Raw genomic sequence first — 20,953 nt, forward strand, 5'->3', positions numbered from 1 at the left:
GCAAGTCTATCGGTGCCATTCTCCCAAGAGCATTTGCTCACCTTGTGTCTCTGTGTCACATTTTGGTAATTCTCGCCATAGTTCAAACTTTTTCATTATTATTATATTTGCTATTGTGATCGGTGATCTTTCATGTTACTATTGTAATTTTTTGTCTTGCATTTAAAATTCAGGTATGTACATTGCTTTTTTTAGACATAATGCTATTGCACACGTAATAGACTACAGCATAGTGTAAACATAACTTTTAGATGCACCAGGAAACTAGAGAATTCATGTGACTCGCTTTATTTATTTTTTAAAACAATAGAAATGCATTCTCCCACAGTTCTGGAGGCTAGAAGTTCAAAATTAAAGTGATGGCAGGGCGGAGCTCCCTCTGAAGCCTGTGGAGGAGAATCCATTCTTCTTCCCTCCTCCTGGCTTCTGGTGGCTGGTTGGCGATCCTGGCGCTCCTCCAAGCTCCTCTGCCCTCCTCGGCTCACAGTATATGCAGTATTTCAGTCTCTGCCTTCCTGGTCACAGGGCATTGTCCCCTTGCCTCTCTGTGTCTCTCTTCTTCATATAAGGACAATAGTCACTTTGGATTAAGCCCACCCTTCTCCAGGATAATCCCATCTTTGCTAATTACATCTGCAATGACCCTATTTCCAAATAAGGTCACATTCTGAGGTACTGGCGGCTAGGGCTTCAACAAAGCATCTTTGAGGGACACACTTCAACCCATAACACTCAGGGTTGCTTCCTAGTCCACTGTCAGTTCCCTTAGCCCTGCTCCTAGCTTGTTAAAGAATCCTTTCATTGAACCTTCTTCATTTACCCCTTTGAGTGTGCGATTCCTGCTCTGAAATGGATCTTTGACCCTTATGAGCTGTGTGACCTTGGGCAAGACACTTAACCTGTCTGAGGTTCCTTCACCTCTAAAATGAAAATAATTTTCATACCTTCCCTACCTAATTCACTGAGTTGCTGAAAGGTCTCTGTAAACCAAAGAGGCCCATAGCACTGACAGGGATCATTATCATTCTGTGTGTGTTGAAAGGTACGGCTAGGAAAGGGCCATGTCTAGACTGTTCTCTTTGATCTGAACAGAACCTAGCACCACATACCAATACATGCTGAATAAACGCTTCTTGATGTTGTTGATGACCTATCTCGTGCATCCTGGCCGGTATTGAGAGGCTGAACACTGAACTGCTCCCCGGAAGACTTGCTTTATTGAGGACATTTAGTTCCTCCTCAAAGGCTATAGATAATATTCTCAGCCATATCCTGCGAGCTGTTTTGTAGATACTGAAACCCCTACCAGGTAGAAGAAGTTAACTACACGATGACCAGACCATAGCCATGACATAAGCTGCCCCATGTCCTCAGCCTGCCTATAATTCCGAGAATTGGCCTCAAATAAATGAGAACAAACCAACCCTGGAACTGAAGATCAACTGTACTTAAAACAATCAAGATGACGCTGATCAGACAACCGCGTGACCAGTCTCCAGATGACTGTCGGAGCTGACTGTGCCGTTTCTGCATGTAGCCCCCTCCCTCCACTTAGAAAAGCTCTTGCCCCCTGATTGTGTGCGTGGGGGGCAGTGGGCCTGTGGACAGCCATCTGCCCCATCCCCTCCCCCGGTTGCCGGCATCTGACATAAAGCAAACTTTCCTTTCCACTAACCTTGCCTCTTTATTGGCTTTTGAGCAGCGAGCGGCTGGACCCCACTTTTGGTTACAGTATCCCAAGTGATAGATATTAACATTTACTGAGCATTTTTCACATGTCAGGCGCTTTTCTAAGGGCTTCACATGTGTGAAGTCACTCTTGGAGGCACTCGCAGTCCAGCTAGGGACCAATGGGGGCAGGTACATGGTACAACGGGAGAATCGGGTGGTATTGGTCAGGCCTCAGTGTTGCAAGTAACAGAAGCCCGCTCAAATTAGCATGCATTTGAAAAATAAAAATCCTTCTTGTTTTTTGGCTCAGAAATCTGTGAAGTCTCAGCAATGGATAAGCACAACAGCTAAGACTTACTGGGGGAACTATATTCAATATTCTGTAATAAACCATAAGGGATGAGAATTTGAATAAGAATATATATATATATACACAATATATATATGTATGACTGAATCACTTTGCTGTACACCAGAAACACACACAACATTGTAAATCAACTATACTTCAATTAAAAAGACTTATTGAGAGTTTTCTATGGGCCAGGCACTGTACTAAGCAGTTTGCATGCATTTTTTAATTTATTTTTTATACAGCAGGTTCTTATTAGTTATCTATTTTACACATATTAGTGTATATATGTCAATCCCAATCTCCCAATTCCTACCACCACCACCACCCTGCCCTCCTGCTTTCCCCACTTTGTGTCCATATGTTTGTTCTCTACATCTGTGTGTGTATTTCTGCCTTGCAAACTGGTTCATTTGTACCGTTTTTCTAGATTCCACATATATGCATTAATATACGATATTTTTTTTTCCTCTTTGTGACTTACTTCACTCTGTATGACAGTCTCTACGTCCATCCACAACTCTACAAATGTGGCTGAGTAATATTCCATTGTATATATGTACCACATCTTCTTTATCCATACGTCTGTCGATGGGCATTTAGGTTGCTTCCATGACCTGGCTATTGTAAATAGTGCTGCAATGAACATTGGGGTGCATGTGTCTTTTTGAATTATGGTCTTCTCTGGGGTATATGCCCAGTAGTGGGGTTGCTGGGTCATATGGTAATTCTATTTTTAGTTTTGTTTTTTTTTTTTTTTTTTGCGGTACTTGGGCCTCTCACTGTTGTGGCCTCTCCCGTTGCGGAGCACAGGCTCCGGACGTGCAGGCTTAGGGCCATGGCTCACGGGCCCAGCCGCTCCGCGGCACGTGGGATCTTCTCGGACCGGGGCACGAACCCGCGTCCCCTGCATCGGCAGGCGGACTCTCAACCACTGCGCCACCAGGGAAGCCCTATTTTTAGTTTTTTAAGGAACCTCCATACTGTTCTGCATAGTGGCTGTATCAATTTACATTCCCACCAACAGTGCAAGAGGGTCCTGTTGTCTCCACACCCTCTCTAGCATTTGTTGTTCGCAGATTTTCTGATGATGCCCATTCTAACCGGTGTGAGGTGATACTTCATGGTAGTTTTGATTTGCATTACTCTAATAATTAGTGATGATGAGCAGCTTTTCATGTGCCTCTTGGCCATCTGAATGTCTTCTTTGGAGAAATGTCTATTTAGGTCTTCTGCCCATTTTTGGATTGGGTTGTTTGTTTTTCTAATATTGAGCTGCATGAGCTGTTTATATATTTTGGAGATTAATCCTTTGTCTGTTGATTCGTTTGCAAATATTTTCTCCCATTCTGAGGGTTGTCTTTTCGTCTTGTTTATAGTTTCCTTTGCTGTGTAAAACCTTTTAAGTTTCATTAGGTCCCATTTCTTTATTTTTGTTTTTATTTCCATTACTCTAGGAGGTGGGTCAAAAAAGATCTTCCTGTGATTTATGTCAAAGAGTGTTCTTCCTATGTTTTTCTCTAAGAGTTTTATAGTGTCTGGTCTTACATTTTTTAGGTCTTTGATAGATTTTGAGTTTATTTTTGTGTACGGTGTTAGGGAGTGTTCTAATTTCATTCTTTTACATGTAGCTGTCCAGTTTTCCCAGCACCACTTATGGAGGAGACTGTCTTTTCTCCATTTTATATACTTGACTCCTTTGTCATAGATTAGTTGACCACAGGTGGGTGGGTTTATCTCTGGGCTTTCTCTCCTGTTCCATTGATCTACATTTCTGTTTCTGTGCCAGTACCATATTGTCTTGATTACTGTAGCTTTTAGTATACTCTGAAGTCAGGGAGTCTGATTCCTCCAGCTCCGTTTTTTTTTTTTTCCCCTCCAGATTGCTTTGGCTATTTGGGGTCTTTTGTGTCTCCATACAAATTTTAAGATTTTTTGTTCCAGTTCTGTAAAAATGCCATTGGTAATTTTATAGTGATTGCATTGAATCTGTAGATTGCTTTGGTTAGTATAGTCATTTTCACAATATTGATTCTTCCAATCCAAGAACATGGTATATCTCTCCATCTGTTTGTGTCATCTTTGATTTCTTTCATCAGTATCTTATAGTTTTCTGAGTACAGGTCTTCTACCTCCTTAGGTAGGTTTATTCCTAGGTATTTTATTATTTTTGTTGCAATGGTGAATGGAATTGTTTCCTTAATTTCTCTTTCTGATCTTTCATTGTTAGTGTATAGGAATGCAAGAGATTTCTGTGCATTAATTTTGTATCCTGCAACTTTACCAAATTCATTGATGAGCTCTAGTAGTTTTCTGGTGGCATCTTTAGGATTATATTTGTATCGTATCATGTCATCTGCAAATAGTGACAGTTTTACTTCTTCTTTTCCAATTTGGATTCCTTTTATTTCTTTTTCTTCTTTGATTTCCATGGCTAGGACTTCCAAAACTATATTGAATAATAGTGGAGAGAGTGGACATACTTGTCTTGTTCCTGATCTTAGAGGAAATGCTTACAGTTTTTCACCATTGAGACTGATGTTTGCTGTGGGCTTGCCATATATGGCCTTTATTATGTTGAGGTAGGTTCCCTCTATGCCCACTTTCTGGAGAGTTTTTATCATAAATGGGTGTTGAATTTTGTCAAAAGCTTTTCCTGCATCTATTGAGTTGATCATATGGTTTTCATTCTTCAGTTTGTTAATATGGTGTATCACATTGATTGATTTGCATATATTGAAGAATCCTTCCATCCCTGGGATAAATTCCACTTGATCATGGTGTATGATCCTTTTAATGTGTTGTTGGATTCTGTTTGCTAGTATTTTGTTGAGGATTTTTGCATCTATATTCACCAATGATATTGGTCTGTAATTTTTTTTTTCTGTAGTATCTTTGTCTGGTTTTGGTATAAGGGTGATGGTGGCCTCGTAGAATGACTTTGGAAGTGATCCTTCCTCTGCAATTTTTGGAAGAGTTTGAGAAGGATGGGTGTTAGCTCTTCTCTAAATGTTTGATAGAATTCACCTATGAAGCCATCTGGTCCTGGACTTTGTTTGTTGGAAGATTTTTAATCACAGTTTCAATTTCATTACGTGTGATTGGTCTGTTCATATTTTCTATTTCTTCCTGGTTCAGTCTTGGAAGTTTATACCTTTCTAAGAATTTGTCCATTTCTTCCAGTTTGTCCATTTTATTGGCATAGAGTTGCTTGTAGTAGCGTCTTAGGATACTTTGTATTTCGGTGGTGTCCATTGTAACTTCTCCTTTTTCATTTCTAATTTTATTGATTTGAATCCTCTTCCTCTTTTTCTTGATGAGTCTGGCTAAAGGTTTATCAATTTTGTTTATCTTCTCAAAGAACCATCTTTTAGTTTTATTGATGTTTGCTATTGTTTTCTTTGTTTCTATGTCATTTATTTCTGCTTGGATATTTATGATTTCTTTCCTTCTACTAACTTTGGGTTTTGTTTGCTGTTCTTTCTCTAGTTCCTTTAGGTGTAAGGTTAGATTGTCTATTTGAGATTTTTCTTGTTTCTTGAGGTAGGATAGTATTGCTATAAACTTCCCTCTTTTTTTTTTTTTTTTTTTGCGGTACGTGGGCCTCACACTGTTGTGGCCTCTCCCGTTGCGGAGCACAGGCTCCGGACGCGCAGGCTCAGCGGCCATGGCTCACGGGCCTAGCCGCTCCGCGGCATGTGGGATCTTCCCAGACCGGGGCACGAACACGTGTCCCCTGCATCGGCAGGCAGACTCTCAACCACTGCACCATCAGGGAAGCCCCTAAACTTCCCTCTTAAACTGCTTTTGCTGCATCCCATAGGTTTTGGATCGTTGTGTTTTTGTTTTCATTTGTCTCTAGGTATTTTTTGATTGCCTCTTTGATTTCTTCAGTGATCTCTTGGTCATTTAGTAACGTATTGTTTAGCCTTCATGTGTTTGTGTTTTTTATGTTTTTTTCCCCTGCAATTGATTTCTAATCTCATAGCATTGTGGTCAGAAAAGATGCTTGATATGATTTCAATTTTCTTAAATTTGCTGAGGCTTGATTTGTTGACCCAAGATGTGATCTATCGTGGAGAATGTTCCGTGTGCACTTGAGAAGAAAGTGTAATCTGCTGTTTTTGGATGGAGTGTCCTATAAATATCAATTAAATCTATCTGGTCTATTATGTCATTTAAAGCTTGTGTTTCCTTATTAATTTTCTGTCTGGATGATCTGTCCATTGGTGTAACTGAGGTGTTAAAGTCCCCCACTATTAATGTGTTACTGTCAATTTCCTCTTTTATAGCTGTTGGCATTTGCCTTGTGTATTGAGGTGATCCTCTGTTGGGTGCATATTTATTTAGAATTGTTATATCTTCCTCTTGGATTGATCCCTTGATCATTATGTAGTGTCCTTGCTTGTCTCTTGTAACATCCTTTATTTTAAAGTCTATTTTGTCTGATACGAGTATTGTTACTCCAGGTTTCTTTTGATTTCCATTTGCATGGAATATCTTTTTCCATCCCCTCACTTTCAGTCTGTATACGTCCCTAGGTCTGAAGTGGGTCTCTTGTAGACAGCATATATATGGTTCTTGTTTTTGTATCCATTCAGCGAGACTGTGTCTTTTGGTTGGAGCACTTAATCCATTTACATTTAAGGTAATTATTGACATGTATGTTCCTATTACCATTTTCTTAACTGATTTGGGTTTGTTTTTGTAGGTCCTTTTCTTCTCTTGTGTTTCCTGCATAGAGAAGTTCTTTTACCATTGTTATAGAGCTGGTTTGGTGGTGCTGAATTCTCTTATCTTTTGCTTGTCTGTAAAGCTTCTGATTTCTCCGTTGAATCTGAATGAGATCCTTGCCAGGTAGAGTAATCTTGGTTCTTCCCTTTCATCACTTTAAATATATTGTACCACTCCCTTCTGGCTTGTAGAGTTTCTGCTGAGAAATTAGCTGCTAACCTTATGGGAGTTCCCTTGTATTTTATTTGTTGTTTTTCCCCTGTTGCTTTTAATAATTTTTCCTTGTCTTTAATTCTTGTGAGTTTGATTACTATGTGTCTCAATGTGTCTCTCCTTGGGTTTATCTTGCCTGGGACTCTCTGCGCTTCCTGGACTTGGGTGGCTATTTCCTTTTCTGTGTTAGGGAAGTTTTTGACTATAATCTCTTCAAATGTTTTCTCAGGTCCTTTCTCTCTCTCTTCTCCTTCTGGGACCCCTATAATGTGAATGTTGGTGTGTTAATGTCATCCCAGAGGTCTCTTAGGCTGTTTTCATTTCTTTTCATTCTTTTTTCTTTATTCTGTTCCGTGGCAGTGAATTCCACCATTCTGTCTTCCAGGTCACTTATCCATTCTTCTGCCTCAGTTATTCTGCTATTGATTCCTTCTAGTGTATTCTTCATTTCATTTATTGTATAGTTCATCTCTGTTTGTTTGCTCTTTAATTCTTCTAGTTGTTTGTCCTTTAATTATTCTAGGTCTTTGTTAAACATTTCTTGCATCTTCACAATCTTTTGCCTCCATTCTTTTTCCAAAGTCCTGGACCATCTTCACTAACATTATTCTCAATTCTTTTTCTGGAAGGTTGCCTACCTCCACTTCATTTAATTGTTTTTCTGAGGTTTTATCTTATTCATTCATCTGGTACATAGTCCTCTGCCTTTTCATCTTGTCTACCTTTCTGTGAATGTGGTTTTTGTTCCACAGGCTGCAGGACTGTAGTTCTTCTTGCTTCTGCTGTCTGCCCTCTGGTGGATGAGGTTATCTAAGAGGCTTGTGCAAGCTTCCTGATGGGAGGGACTAGTGGTGGGTAGAGCTGGGTGTTGTTCTGGTTGGTGGAGCTCAGTAAAACTTTAATCTGCTTGTCTGCTGATGGGTGGGGTTGAGTTCCCTCCCTGTTGGTTGTTTGGCCTGAGGGGACCCAGCACGGGAGGCTATAGTCTTTTTGGTGGCACTAATGGCAGACTCCAGGAGGGCTCATGCCAAGGAGTACTTCCCAGAACTTCTCCTGCCTGTGTCCTTGTTCCTGCAGTGAGCCACAGCTGCCCCCCGCCTCTGCAGGAGACCCTCCAACACTAGCAGGTAGGTCTGGTTCAGTCTCCTATGGGGTCACTGCTCCTTCCCCCGGGTCCTAATGCACACACTACTTTGTGTGTACCCTCCATGAGTGGAGTCTCTGTTTCCCCTAGTTCTGTCGAAGTCCTGCAATCAAATCCTGTTAGCCTTCAAAGTCTGATTCTCTGGGAATTCCTCCTCCCATTGCCGGACCCCCAGGTTGGGAAGCCTGACATGCGGCTCAGAACCTTTACTCCAGTGGGCGGACTTCTGTGGTATAACTGTTCTCCAGTTTGTGAGTCACCACCCAGTTGTTATGGGATTTGATTTTATTGTGATGGCGCCCCTCCTACTGTCTCACCGCAGCTTCTCCTTTGTCTTTGGATGTGGGGTATCTTTTTTGGTGAGTTCCAGTGTCTTCCTGTCGATGATTGTTCAACAGTTAGCTGTGATTCTGGTGCTCTCGCAAGAAGGAGTGCATGTCCTTCTATTCTGCCATCTTGAACGAATCCCTACATGTATTAGTAGTTTTAATCTTTACCCAATCTTGTAGACAAAAGAGAGGATCCCTGGCTTGCCCAAGGTTAAAACAGCCAGTAATGACAGAACCAGTAATGACAGCTGGCCAGGCAGCTGGCTCCAGAGTTCATGTTCTTAACTAGCTTAAGTAGGGCTTGGCTGGATTCAGAGGTTGAAACAGTGCTGTGAGACTGCTTGGCTTGGCTTGCATCTCAGAGCTTCCTTCCTAAGGTGGGCTCCTCTGTGTGTCTCCATGGTGACAAGCCCACACGGACCTCAGACAGGTCTTCCCAACAGCTCTAGCCTAAGTCCTGGGGACTGACAGGTCTGGTCTGGGTCATGTGCCCTCCCCTAGGGCAGGGTCAGCCTCCTGAGAACACTGCAGGACTGCTATAGAAGGGAGAAAAAGTGTTTTCTCAGAGGAAGGGATGTCTACACCAAAGACCAAGGTTAATTGTGACCAAGGGTCAAAGTGAAAACCGGGTAATGGAATTCCTATGTCGACGAAAATAGTCAATAAACAATCAATAATTAGAAAAGAGTTTTATTTGCGCCAAACTGAGGACTAGCCCAGAAGCCTGGTTCCCAGATTACTCTAAGAAACTGCTCTGGAGAAGCAAGTTTTCAGCACAGTTTTGTATCTTGTCAGAACAAAGAACATTAAACAAGTCAGGGATACATTTCTTCAAGGTTTCAAAAAAACACCAATGCATACACATACAGCACATACAGTAATGGCCTTGGCACCTGGGAAGGGAGTCTTATCATCAAAGGAGGACCAGCATTGGCGTCCCAGGAAGAGGGGCGTTTAATCTTTATTTTTAAAATGGACATTCTTTACATCTGGTCAATGTGCCCTTTTCTTTAATAATTAAAGCAGATGTACAGGGCTTCCCTGGCGGCACAGTGGTTAAGATTCTGCCTGCCAATGCAGGGGACACGGGTTCAAGCCCTGGTCCAGGAAGATTCTACATGCCGTGGAGCAGCTAAGCCTGTGTGCCACAGCTACTGAGCCTGCGCTCTAGGGCCCATGAGCCACAACTACTGAGCACACATGCCACAACTACTGAAGCCCTTGCACCTAGAGGCTGTGCTCTGCAACAAGAGAAGCCACCGCAATGAGAAGCCCACACACCACAATGAAGAGTAGCCCTCGCTTGCTGCAACTAAAGAAAGCCCGCACACAGCAACGAAGACCCAACGCAGCCAAAAATAAATAAATAAATAATTTAATTAAAAAAAATAAAACAGATGTACAAAGTAGGTTTGATAGGCCCAAAACAGGCTATTTTAGTTAGCATAAAATTCTGGTTAACTCATGTAGAAGCCAGAATGATTTCCCTATATCTCAATACGTAAAAATTTCTTTTACCACCTGCTATGTGCCAGGTGTTTGCAAGGCATTGGGGAGCAGCTATGACATGGTTGTAGCCCCCTGTCAACTGGGAGAGCACAAGCAAAAGGAAAATTGCAACAAAGAGTAACTGGAGGGCTTCCCTGGTGGCGCAGTTGTTGAGAGTCCACCTGCCAATGCAGGGGACACGGGTTCGTGCCCCGGTCTGGGACGATCCCACATGCCACAGAGTGGCTCAGCCCGTGAGCCATGGCCGCTGAGCCTGCGCGTCCTGAGCCTGTGCTCCGCAACGGGAGAGGCCACAACAGTGAGAGGTCTGCGTACCACAAAAAAAAAAAAAAAAAAAAAAAAAAAGAGTAACTGGAGCCCAAGGAGAAGGGAATAACTGATGAGGAGGTAAGCAGGAACCAAATCCAGAAAGCCTGGCAAGGCCAATTAATAACTACCACTGCTTGAACGTGCGAGGCACTAGCCTAAACAACTGGTATACACTTATCTTCACTCTGGTACCTACTGTGTCACAGATGAGGAAACTGATACTTAGAACAATGAAATAACTTGCCCAAGGAATCCAGAGTGATGGCGCCAGGATTCAATAGTCTATGAACACCTTGGATTTAACCACATTGCTAAGGGAAGGCCAGCAAAGGTCACAGTCAAATTCATTTTTCCCCCAAAAGTAATCCATAGTCAAAATGAAATTTCTTGGTTGGTAGCAAACTGATATCATACATCTATCATTTCGGTGCACAGTACACACATTGAAGAACTTATTTAATGGGCCCTAGCAATGAAGATGTGGTCATTAAATACCGGATTTTTTCTAACCTGCTTTTAAGTATCATCAATATGGTCTGCAAGAAGTGCATTTAAAATATCAGGGGGGAAAAAAAAGCTGAAAGGCATTCGGATCCAGATACAAAGTCCCTGAAACCACCAAAGGGGAAACTGATCTGACCCGAACATACTACATATGGAAACCCTGGAATGGTTGCGATGCTCTCGGGAATATTCAATTACAAGGGAGACCCAGCACTGACCTTTTTACAAGGAGACAATCAACAGAAGACTGTATTTGATAAGAGGAATTCACTTCCTGTTAACAAGGCTTCTAACCCTGTACAAGCAAAAGGAGAAGGGAGGGCAAAGACCCCAGGTGGCTCTGAAGAGATAAACCCTGGTTCTTTAGGAGTCTGAAAAGAAAAAGAAAAAAACAAAACGGGAAAAAGGAGGTATTGTGTAGAAAGGCCATATGATCCACCCAGTTGTTAAATCCTTTGCTCCAAAGGGTTTGCTACAAGGGCTGAAGAAATGATAGAAATAAACCCGTAGAAACTTGACATTCTTTTCTTGCATATTTGTTGCGTTTCTTCTGCAAACACTCACAACACATAGTGATATTAAAGAGTGCCTACTAATTCAGATTTTACTTCCTGGGTGGCTTTCTGGACTATCCATCCCTGTATTCAACCTACCTCAAGCCACTCTCCCTGGTCCCCACGTACCACAGCAGAATGAAGGGCTGCCCTTTATTCGGTGCTCTCATAACCTCATATGCAGTATCTCTGTTATGGCACTGGATGGAAATCGTCTCCACCACTAGATTCTAACTTGTCCCTGTCCTCAGCATTTTAGCAGATGTAGCTGCTCAGAAAATGTTGACTGAATTAATGAAACGCTTCCATACATTTACAAATAGTGCTTTCTACTGTACTAGGTCTCTGTGGTCATTTTTGGCCCAGGAGCTCCTCAAGGGCAACGTCATGTCTTATCCATCTTATCTCCATTGCCTCGCATGGTGCCTAACAGTTCCTAGCAGACAGTAGGTGCTCAGCAAAAGTTTGAAGGGTTAATTAAGCACAAAATTTCTCAACATATGACACGGTAGGAAGGAGGCAAGAGAGTAGCAAACAGGGTTACTGATGGAGGAACACTTGTGAATTAGTGACACAGTCTTTTTCAGTTTATGAGCGTGGGTGATGGGAACTGACGGATTTCTGGCAAAGTACAAATTTAGCTTTCACGTTTCTGGCTGGGGGTAATTTCTCACAAGCCGTAAGAAGGGGGCTAACACGAACCACATACGGGTGCTTCACATTTAAAACCCCAGAACAAATCCATGAGGCAGGTATAATCCCCGTTGTACAGAAGAGGAAACAGGCCCAGAAAGGTTTATTTCTTGCCTGAGCCCACCTGAGCGGTCAGCGCCAGGCCCAGACTCCACCGCAGGTTCCCGGGCCCGGCCCAGCGGTCTTTTCCTCCTCCTGGGTGGCCTCTGACTCTTTCACGTCTAGCTGGGCGACTCCTGAGGAGGAGGAGGAGGAAAGAAGCTGGGGAGGGTGAGATGCTTTGGGCATACATGAGCCACAGGGTTCAGGACGCAGAGCACAAAAGCAACGAAGTGCCCCCGTAGGGCCTAGCACACCCACTCGCGCGCATTCGCCGGCATCGGTAAGCTTGACCCTTCTGGGCTTCCGTAGTTCGGAACAAACTGGATATCTCTAGATGGGGAAGGATAAATATTTTGAAATTCAAATCATGTTTCCGGATTTGAGCACTGAGACAGCAAACCCTAACCCTCCGTACGTTCTCACGAACTAAAACTGCGAAGACAACACAGCCTCCCCTCTTCACAAAAGGAAATCCCTCCCTCCTCCGGCGAACCGAGGCCGGAAGTTCCGGTGGGCTTGACGTCACTACCGCCCAGTTTCTGGGCGGTGCTAAGATGGACGCTCTACAGGCTCGGGAGAGACTCCGGCGGAGATACCTGTTCCCGCGGGACGTGGTGGTCCGGCAGGACCGCGAGGGCTACGCCGGGCCGGGTGAGGCACTCCCCGTGGCGCGCTCCGAGTCGCGCAGAGGTTCCCAGAGGCGAGGCGCCGGACACGGCCGGCCCCGCGGGCCTCTCGCAGCCCTACCCAGTCAGGAGGGACAGGGTTTCGTTTTTTCAAGGCTTTTTTTTTTTCAAGTAGTTTTGCAAGTCGGGTATTTACTGTGGTAAAAGACCCTTAGAGATCAGGTAGCCCTGCGCATCTTGGTCTTCAGGATTCCCAGGAGAGCTGGTTTAACACCTGTTTGGCCATATCCATTAAAATAAAAAATATCCACAGATTGTATTTCTAAGAACCTAACAAAGGAGCGCACTCGTAGCAGTACACAAGGGCGTGTGTGCAAAGCCTTTCATCTCAGCTTTGCTTGTAATAGCGAACGACTGGAAACATCTAATTGTCCGTCAGCAGGGAGCTGGTTAAATACACTTGGCTGTTTATACATGACACAGCAGGCAGACTTTTATGAACCAATGTGGATGCTTTTCAAAGGGAGGCGCAGAACAACGTATGGTATGCCACCATTTGTGTTCAAACCAGATAACATGCGGTGTGTGTTCACCTGTAGATGCATAGAATATGCAAGAATTCAGTAGACGTTATTACTGGTAGCTGCTTTGGGGCTGGGGAACTGGGGTTAAGGATAAAGAGCGATTTCACCTTGGATCTTTTTGTCCTGTATGTTGTAAATCTTGTGTATTTATTACTTTTAAAAAGTAAACGCAGAAAACAACATGTGCAGGCATGCTGGTTTATAAATTTTGAGAGTGTCTCGCAGAATTTCTATTATGAATAAGCTTCCCAGGAATTCTGATGGTCAGCTAAAAGCTCGGGAACCTTGGCTACATACTAGTGGTTCTCACATGAACTGATAGAGAGGGCATGTCAGTCACATGGGGAACTTGTTAGACCCCATTTGACCCATTCTTTCAGATTGGGTCCCAAATGGAAGGAATTTGACTTGTCCATCACCTGTCTAAGACAAGTACCATGTTGGGACTGGACCTCCAGTGTGCCCTTTCCACTTTTGAGCTGCCCCAAAAGGTTGTGTTTGTTTAAAAAATTAAAATATGTAGTTGTAAGTAGTGTTTTTGGAAAATCAAGTCCATTTTGTGTTCTAATGTTTGCCACTTGCATTTTTCTTAATTAACAGGACTAATGACTTTCCTAGACTACATGTGAAGCATAGCATTAAAATTCCTATACTACCAGATGGCATTATTCTTTCCAAAAGACTATATAAATAAATTTGGTTGCAAAACTCATTTAGCAGCAAAACAAGTTGACTATATTGGACAGGTTTTATGGCAGGCTTCTATTAATTATTTCTAAAAATATAAACCTATTTTGGTGGTTTTACAGAAGAAATTGGTACTATAATGGGAGAGAATGTGGTTCTTAGAAAGCTCTAGGAAATTATTTTATTTGACTTAAAATAGGTGTAATTTAAAAAAAAAAAAAAGGAATTCCCTGGCAGTCCAGTAGTTAGGACTCTGCGCTTTCACTGCCGAGGGAGCAGGTTCAGCCCCTGGTCGGGGAACTAAGATCCTGTAAGCGGCACGGCGTGGCCAAAAAAAAGGTATAATTTTTCCTGTGACATTAATGGTTACTTCATAAGTTGAACTCTCTGTTATTTGCAGAAACCTCTACACCTGTTGAGAAAAAGGAGAAACCTCTTCCAAGACTTAATATCCATTCTGGATTCTGGATTTTGGCATCCATTGCTGTGACCTATTATGTTGATTTCTTTCAAACCGTTAAAGAAAACTTTCACACCAGCAGGTAAGAAAACTTTATTGCTTCGTAAGTTAAACACACTTGTTTTATTTTTCACGTTTTGTGAGCCGACTTCTTCAAACGCTTAGTAGGCGCCTACTTTCTGCCGGGCATGGTGTTGGAGGTGCTAGTGACGCAGAGTTGAAAAAGAGAGTGTGTGTTCTGGGCACGTACCGCAGAGTGGGTGAGGCTGGAAATTATTTCAGTGGGCTTTCTCAGCACAGGTGTTTTGTAGGATGAGGACGGTAGTGAATTTAAGAAGGACCTAATCCATCTGTAAACCACGCAGAGAGAATGACTGAAGGTCTTTAATAAGATCAAGTACAAGAGCATTGGGAGGAGGGAATGAGAATTGTGGTGGGTGGGAATTGGGTCTCAGAGCTCGTTTTCAGAGAATAGTTACAGCCAACAAGGTAACCACATGTACAGGCTGTGATTGAATTAGAGTTGAGGTCACTGGTGGGAGGAGTCAGGAGCTTTGAGGCAGGATGTCAAATAGTCCATTGTTCATGAGGATTGAAATCTCTTTAGTATAAAATCTAGGAGTTGACATGGAGGGGAAGGTTGTTCATCACACTCCTGAGTCCTCACTGGGCATTGGAGAGTGTTCTGGAGGCCCCTAGGTAACAGAAAAAGAGGGAGAGGTGTTGGTGAGCATCGGAGCTGGCATCGAGAGGGGTGATTTGCTTAAAGTGCGAGTGTAATTGTTTGGAAGTACCAGCAGGGCTAGAAAGATGCAGACGGGACTGTTTGATCCGGTGATATCGTTGGGGGTTGGGGGACACACAGTCTCTCCCGCAGAGGCCCTCAGGAAGAGCAGTGACTGCTGGAGGGGCACCTGAGGAGAGTGAGGGAGCAGGTGGTCCGGGGAAAGCAGGCGGGGGGTGGGGGGGCGGTGTTATGTAAACTATAGCAGGGAGAGAGCTTGTTCGCCTTCCTTATTTCCACAAGCAGGAGCTTTCCCTAAACACTCCCATCTTCTGGCCCTTCCCCTCACTGGCTTCTCCCCTGGGAGGTGCTAGACCTCCTGATAGGGTTTGGGATGAAGAACCAGGCGTGTAGCTCAGCACCTTCTTCCTCTTGGGAGCCAGCTGCCCATGGGAAGCACAGATTCTGGGCTGTTTTTCTGCACCATTGTTTTATGGGGCGACCCTGACATGAGAAGGTCTCTAGGTTTTCACTGTGACTTGAAACCCAGTGGGTAAGTCTGTCTCTTTCTGGGTTTCAGTGTGAGGAAGCACGTTGTCACCATTCACCAAAGCTATCTTCTTTTCGTAGCTCTATCAGTAAAGAAGCTGACAGTTGGTCTTTATCAGTTTGGTTTCTTTGTGTCTTTCAATTGGTCTAGAACTTGGGCTGGGAAAAGAAGCAATGGTTGTTTCAGACACCATCAGTAGCGCCTGCTGCTTCGTTCATGAAATATCTCATGAGAGCCTGAGATGTATCCAGTTATGGTCACAGTGATGAACAAGGCACATTTCTCACCCTCCACCAGCTCATTTTAGGCTGTGATAGATGAGTAAGTCATGTGGTGCGTACTGTTTGCGTGTGCGAGGGTATGTGCGGGATGCCGTGAATGCACCTAGAAGGGGCACCCAGTCCAGCCCAGCCTCAGGAGGTAGGCCTTTTTGAGGTTTCAGGAGAGATGACAGGATTTATCCATTTGTGTCCTATGTATCCTCGTATATGAGAATACTAAGTATTCTTAGTAGTTAAAGGAGATGGTGAGGTAAGGAATAACTCACTACACTGTAAGGTGTTTGGGGGCGCCCACAGGAGTAGCGGCACACAGTAGCCCACCGGTGGTGTGTGACAGAGCCTGGACTCAGCCTCCGGACCAGGACTGGGGGGCATGAGAAGAAAGTGGGAGTCATAGGCCTGTCCTCAAAGAAGTGTCATCTTAGAGGAAGAGAGACAGAAACGCATGGCCGAAGGCTGAGGATTTTGAGCAGAGTCGTGTTGCTTTCTTGCTGAGGCCTCGGTAAGCCTCGGGGAGTTCGGGCAGCTGTGGCGGGAGGGCGCTACCCAGAGGCAGTCCGTGCAGGCTGCCTTCTGCTTTCTCGAAAAGGGTTCATTCCTCTGATTTTCCAAATCTGGCCTCCTCCCATGACCAGCAGGGGCTGGAAGGAAGGGGCTGATGAGCTTTTTCTCACACACACTGAGCCAAGTCTTCTGTGGAGTTGGAAGGAGCAAAAAGCCATTGGCCCTTGTGGGAGGACTGGAGATATTCTAGGAACAGGAGGGTTTCATTTAGAAATCTTTTACGAGAGGCGATATGAATTAACTCCTTCCAAATTGAAATTCAGTATTTCAAGAAACCCAGCTTAACTTGGAGGAGTTGATGGTATCTGTTGAAATCTTTATTACTCTCACGCTCAAAACTTCAGGAACAACCAGAAAGCCGCTCGCTTTCCTGTATGTTTAAAGAAAACGTCCTTTTTTGTCAGTTAGTTTATGAAAGTGTGTGTGTGTGTGTGTGTGTGTGTGTGTGTGTGTGTGTTTAAAGTCTTACTTTTTCATCCTTTCATGTGTCTCACTCTCATCTTTACCTACCCATCTCCTATTAGATCTAGACTTTCTGCAAGCTGGTATTGAGTAACTGTGGGTCCCTCTGCCCCTTCTCCAGTTGATATTCTTCTTAGAAATAGATATTTAGTCTATTAATGTTAAGATACCTGATTTGTTAAGTGCTGTCAATTAGCACTTTTTTTTTTAAACCACTTTATTTTTGTGTACATATTTGCTTAACAATCACTGAATTTCTAGTCAGCTTCAGGTATCTGAAGAGCCTTTAAAAGTAGTTTATATTGTCTAGACCCAAGGTATGCTGCACACAGTCTGGAACAAAATTGCAAATGACATCTTTCTTAAGATAGGCATAGAAATTCTGATTCAGTAAGTTAAGATGCTTCCTTTCTCTAGTGGCAGGGCTGAGTCATACCTGGCTGGTAGGCCCTGTGTTATGGGACAGGACTCAAAATTCAAATCACCTGTATTCAAAGGTAAACTTACAAAACCTTTGTCAGATACATGCACTGTCAAAAATGGGATCACTGCCATTGGTATGGTAAGCCAGCAACGCTATGAGCCTATGTCACATTTCAGATGTGTCAAAAAAGATTATTTACTATTAGGCTGCAGAGGATGTAAAAGAGGATAATAGAAGGGTATTATTTTTGTCTCTACAGTTGGTTTCTGTTTGGCGGTACCTTGTTGCTTGTTAGCTTATCGATTGCATTTTACTGCATAGTCTATCTGGAATGGTATTGTGGAATTGAAGATTATGATATCAAGTATCCAACGTTGATACCTATTACAACTGCTACTTTTATTGTAGCAGGAATTTGGTAAGTTACCTTTGGAATGAAAATTTTTTTGATCAGGTAATGATGTACATGGTACAAAATTCAAGAGGGAAAAAAAAGGGAATGATGGGAAAACAGTCTTCTTGATTCCCTTTTCAGTAGTGTCTTTCTTTACTTACATATTTAGTTATTTAAAATACAAATGGTGACATGCTATATATATATATATATATATATATATATATATATATATATATATATTGCATTTTGCTTTCTAAATCATTTTCATTGTGAAGTATAATGCAGACAGAAAAGTGGAAGAATCTAAAATATACAGCTGAATTATCATGCAGTGAGCCTTGGTGTAAACCCTAACGAGAAAGATCTGTGCCGGCCCCCTCTAACCCCTTCCATGCCCCCTCCCAGTCACTGTACCTTCATTCCTGCCTGCAGGTAAACACTGTCCCCACCTTCATGGTAACTGCTTTCTTTTGCATCTCTTATAGAAATGGGTTCATATAGTATGTATTCTTTTACTTTTGACTGTTTACATGCAACATTATGTATGATTTGTCCATATTGTGCATAACAGTTGCTCGTTTTCATTGCTGTTCAGCATTCCATCTTATAACCAACTCCCAGTTTATCTGTTCTGCTGTTGATCGCATTTGGATTGTTTCCAGTTTGGGGTTATTATGAGTGATGCTGTTAAGAACATTCTTGTGTATGTCTTGTGTGCCTGCGCGTGCTTCTGTTGGATGTATTTGTACATGCATACATATATACATATCTCTAGAAGGGAAATCATTGGCTCATTGGGTATGCATACCTCCAACTCTAGTAAATAGTGCCAAACTGTTTTCCAGAGTGATCTTTTTTTTTTTTTAAATTGAGTTTGGAATTCTTCCATACCAGTACATAAAGATGTGTCTCATTCTTTTTAACAGTTACATCATTATCACTGCATGGACATATCATGATTTATTTAACCAGCTCCCTGTTTTTTTATTCTTTCGCTGTTATAAATAATGCCACAATTAACATCATTTTTCATAAGCTAAGAGGTTCTCAATGAAAAGTTTTTTTTATGTTTATAAAAGTATTTTATAACTTGCTCATTAAAGAAAAATCTGTAAATTACAGAAAAACACAAAGGAAGTAAATCCCATGATCCTGCCAACCAGAGAGAAAACTACACTGAACATTGTGTATGGGCTTTTAGGTTTTTTCTCTCTCTTTATATTAATTGCATTTTAATTTGGGGAAAACCACACACCTTTGTACATATTCAGTTTAAATGTATTTTTTCTATTATGTATTTTCTGTAGTTGAAGTTTATGGGTGTTTGACATATGTTGCATTGTGATGCAGTTTTTTATTAACCCTTCGGTGACGAGTGTAGACAGTTGTCTTATTTTACAATTTCTTATAAGGCTAATGTCACCTCCGGAAATATTATTGTATGTTTTAGAACAGTAGGATTATAGCTATTTAAATGTCTACTTCTCAAAATATTATGTTAGTCATTAATTATCTGAAACACTTATTTAATTGACTATAATTTTCCTTTATTAACTTCTGCTGTTAAAAATTCAGTTCATAAAAATCATTGCACTTAGAAAGTGTGTTATTCTTACCTGGTGACAGGAATAGTATTTTTCTCAATGGAAAGTTTAATAGCAGCTTATAAATGATTACTTTTTCATTCTGTTTCTAACAGAAAAATACTTTAACCGTCTATTTTTTTTTTTTTTTTACCATTATAGTTTGGTAGTGTGTGAGATAGTAAAAGCAGGCTGTAGTCATTTTATTTCGTGTTCCTTTACAGATACTAATGTTAAGAGACTGAAGTCTCTGTTAAGCCAGGCCAGCTCTTGTTAGAGGAGCTTTAGTGATTCCAGTTCTGAGTACTTCGTGAAGAAATTGTGATATTTCCAATATTGGCTAAGTCACATATCTGAGAAACATGATTTATATATAGAAAGTTACTGGCTGAATGAACTTTCCCAAACCGGGTAAAAGTGAGTCCTTTAAATCTAGATTCTGCAGTAGAATATAGTTGTGTAGAGTATAGCTATAGTTGTGAACTGTGTGGCTATTTTGTCCTTTTCTTTTCAGCTTCAATGTTGCTTTATGGCATGTGTGGTCATTTTTCACTCCACTGCTGTTGTTTACCCAGTTTATGGGGGTTGTAATGTTGATCTCACTCCTTGGATGATTTCTAAAGGTAAGATTTCTGGAATGGTATTTCTAATAATGAATGCATTTGAAAAAGTCTTTCATGATAATTTTCAGTGGACATAGCAGTAACGGACTAGTAAATTATTTCAGTCATGTTTACACGAGAGTTGTTCATCCATTGAACTCTGAGGTAGAAGGGACTGTGATCCCTTTCCATTTGCATAATTTAGTTCTAAGTGACTACTTTTTCGAGAAGGCACCCTGACCTTCCAAGATCTCATGAAGAGAGTATTTGCACCTTCCAATATGGATAAGTTCACACATTGATTCATTTTCTATCGCAGTAAACTTCCATCTACTTCTATACTGATGACTATTGGCTAGATCGTTCTTAGTTAATGGGAATATGGGAAGAATGGGCAATTTTACCCAGTTGAGAAGAAAAATCTGTTTTCTAACTGTCCTGGCTGCCTCATAAAAATCTGATGGATGGCACACCAGCCTTTCCCTTCCATGTTATTTATAGAATTTCTGCTTCCCCAGAGACCGCTGTGTCCCTGGGCCTGCTGCCTTCACAATGGGGTCTATTTGCTAATTGTCAGATAACTCATTTATTGAATAAGTATGTGTTCAGAGTACTCACTGTACATGCTTAGGGACATGGTGAAAAAGACAGACGGTCCCTCTCTTCATGTTGCTTACGTTAGAACTTGGAGAAAATCTATTCCATATGTCAGTTTACTTACTTGTAAACTTGAAAACTGAGACCCAGAGAAGTAAACTTGGAAAACTGAGGCCCAGAGAAGAAAAAGTTAATGCACTCAATTATTGGGGTGCAAAAGAAAACTGACATTTCAGCTCACAGACAGCATGTTCTCCCTTTGGAGTTTTAAAGGAAAGTCCCTATAACCAGGTAAAGA

General features: G+C 42.0%; 1 protein-coding gene and 1 pseudogene across 4 annotated transcripts in view; one reads left to right on the plus strand and one right to left on the minus strand.

Moving 5' to 3' along the window:
• Window positions 1-12,618: 12,618 nt before the first annotated feature.
• Window positions 12,619-20,953, plus strand: part of TMEM128 (transmembrane protein 128) — a 30,268-nt gene continuing 21,933 nt past the window's right edge. For 2 of the 4 annotated variants that reach the window (XM_033856847.2, XM_004331537.3), the window contains exons 1-4: window positions 12,620-12,765; window positions 14,412-14,553; window positions 17,736-17,894; window positions 19,971-20,079. In XM_033856847.2, coding sequence (XP_033712738.1) covers window positions 12,669-12,765; window positions 14,412-14,553; window positions 17,736-17,894; window positions 19,971-20,070 — 498 coding nt within the window. In that variant the 5' untranslated portion in view covers window positions 12,620-12,668 and the 3' untranslated portion in view covers window positions 20,071-20,079. The other 2 variants (XM_033856848.2, XM_019928503.2) reach the window with 2 other exon arrangements.
• On the minus strand, window positions 17,310-17,642 carry LOC109548861 (transmembrane protein 126A pseudogene; annotated as a pseudogene).

This window comes from Tursiops truncatus, chromosome 5 (genome assembly GCF_011762595.2).
Source record: "Tursiops truncatus isolate mTurTru1 chromosome 5, mTurTru1.mat.Y, whole genome shotgun sequence".
In the NCBI taxonomy this organism is placed as follows: domain Eukaryota; kingdom Metazoa; phylum Chordata; class Mammalia; order Artiodactyla; family Delphinidae; genus Tursiops; species Tursiops truncatus.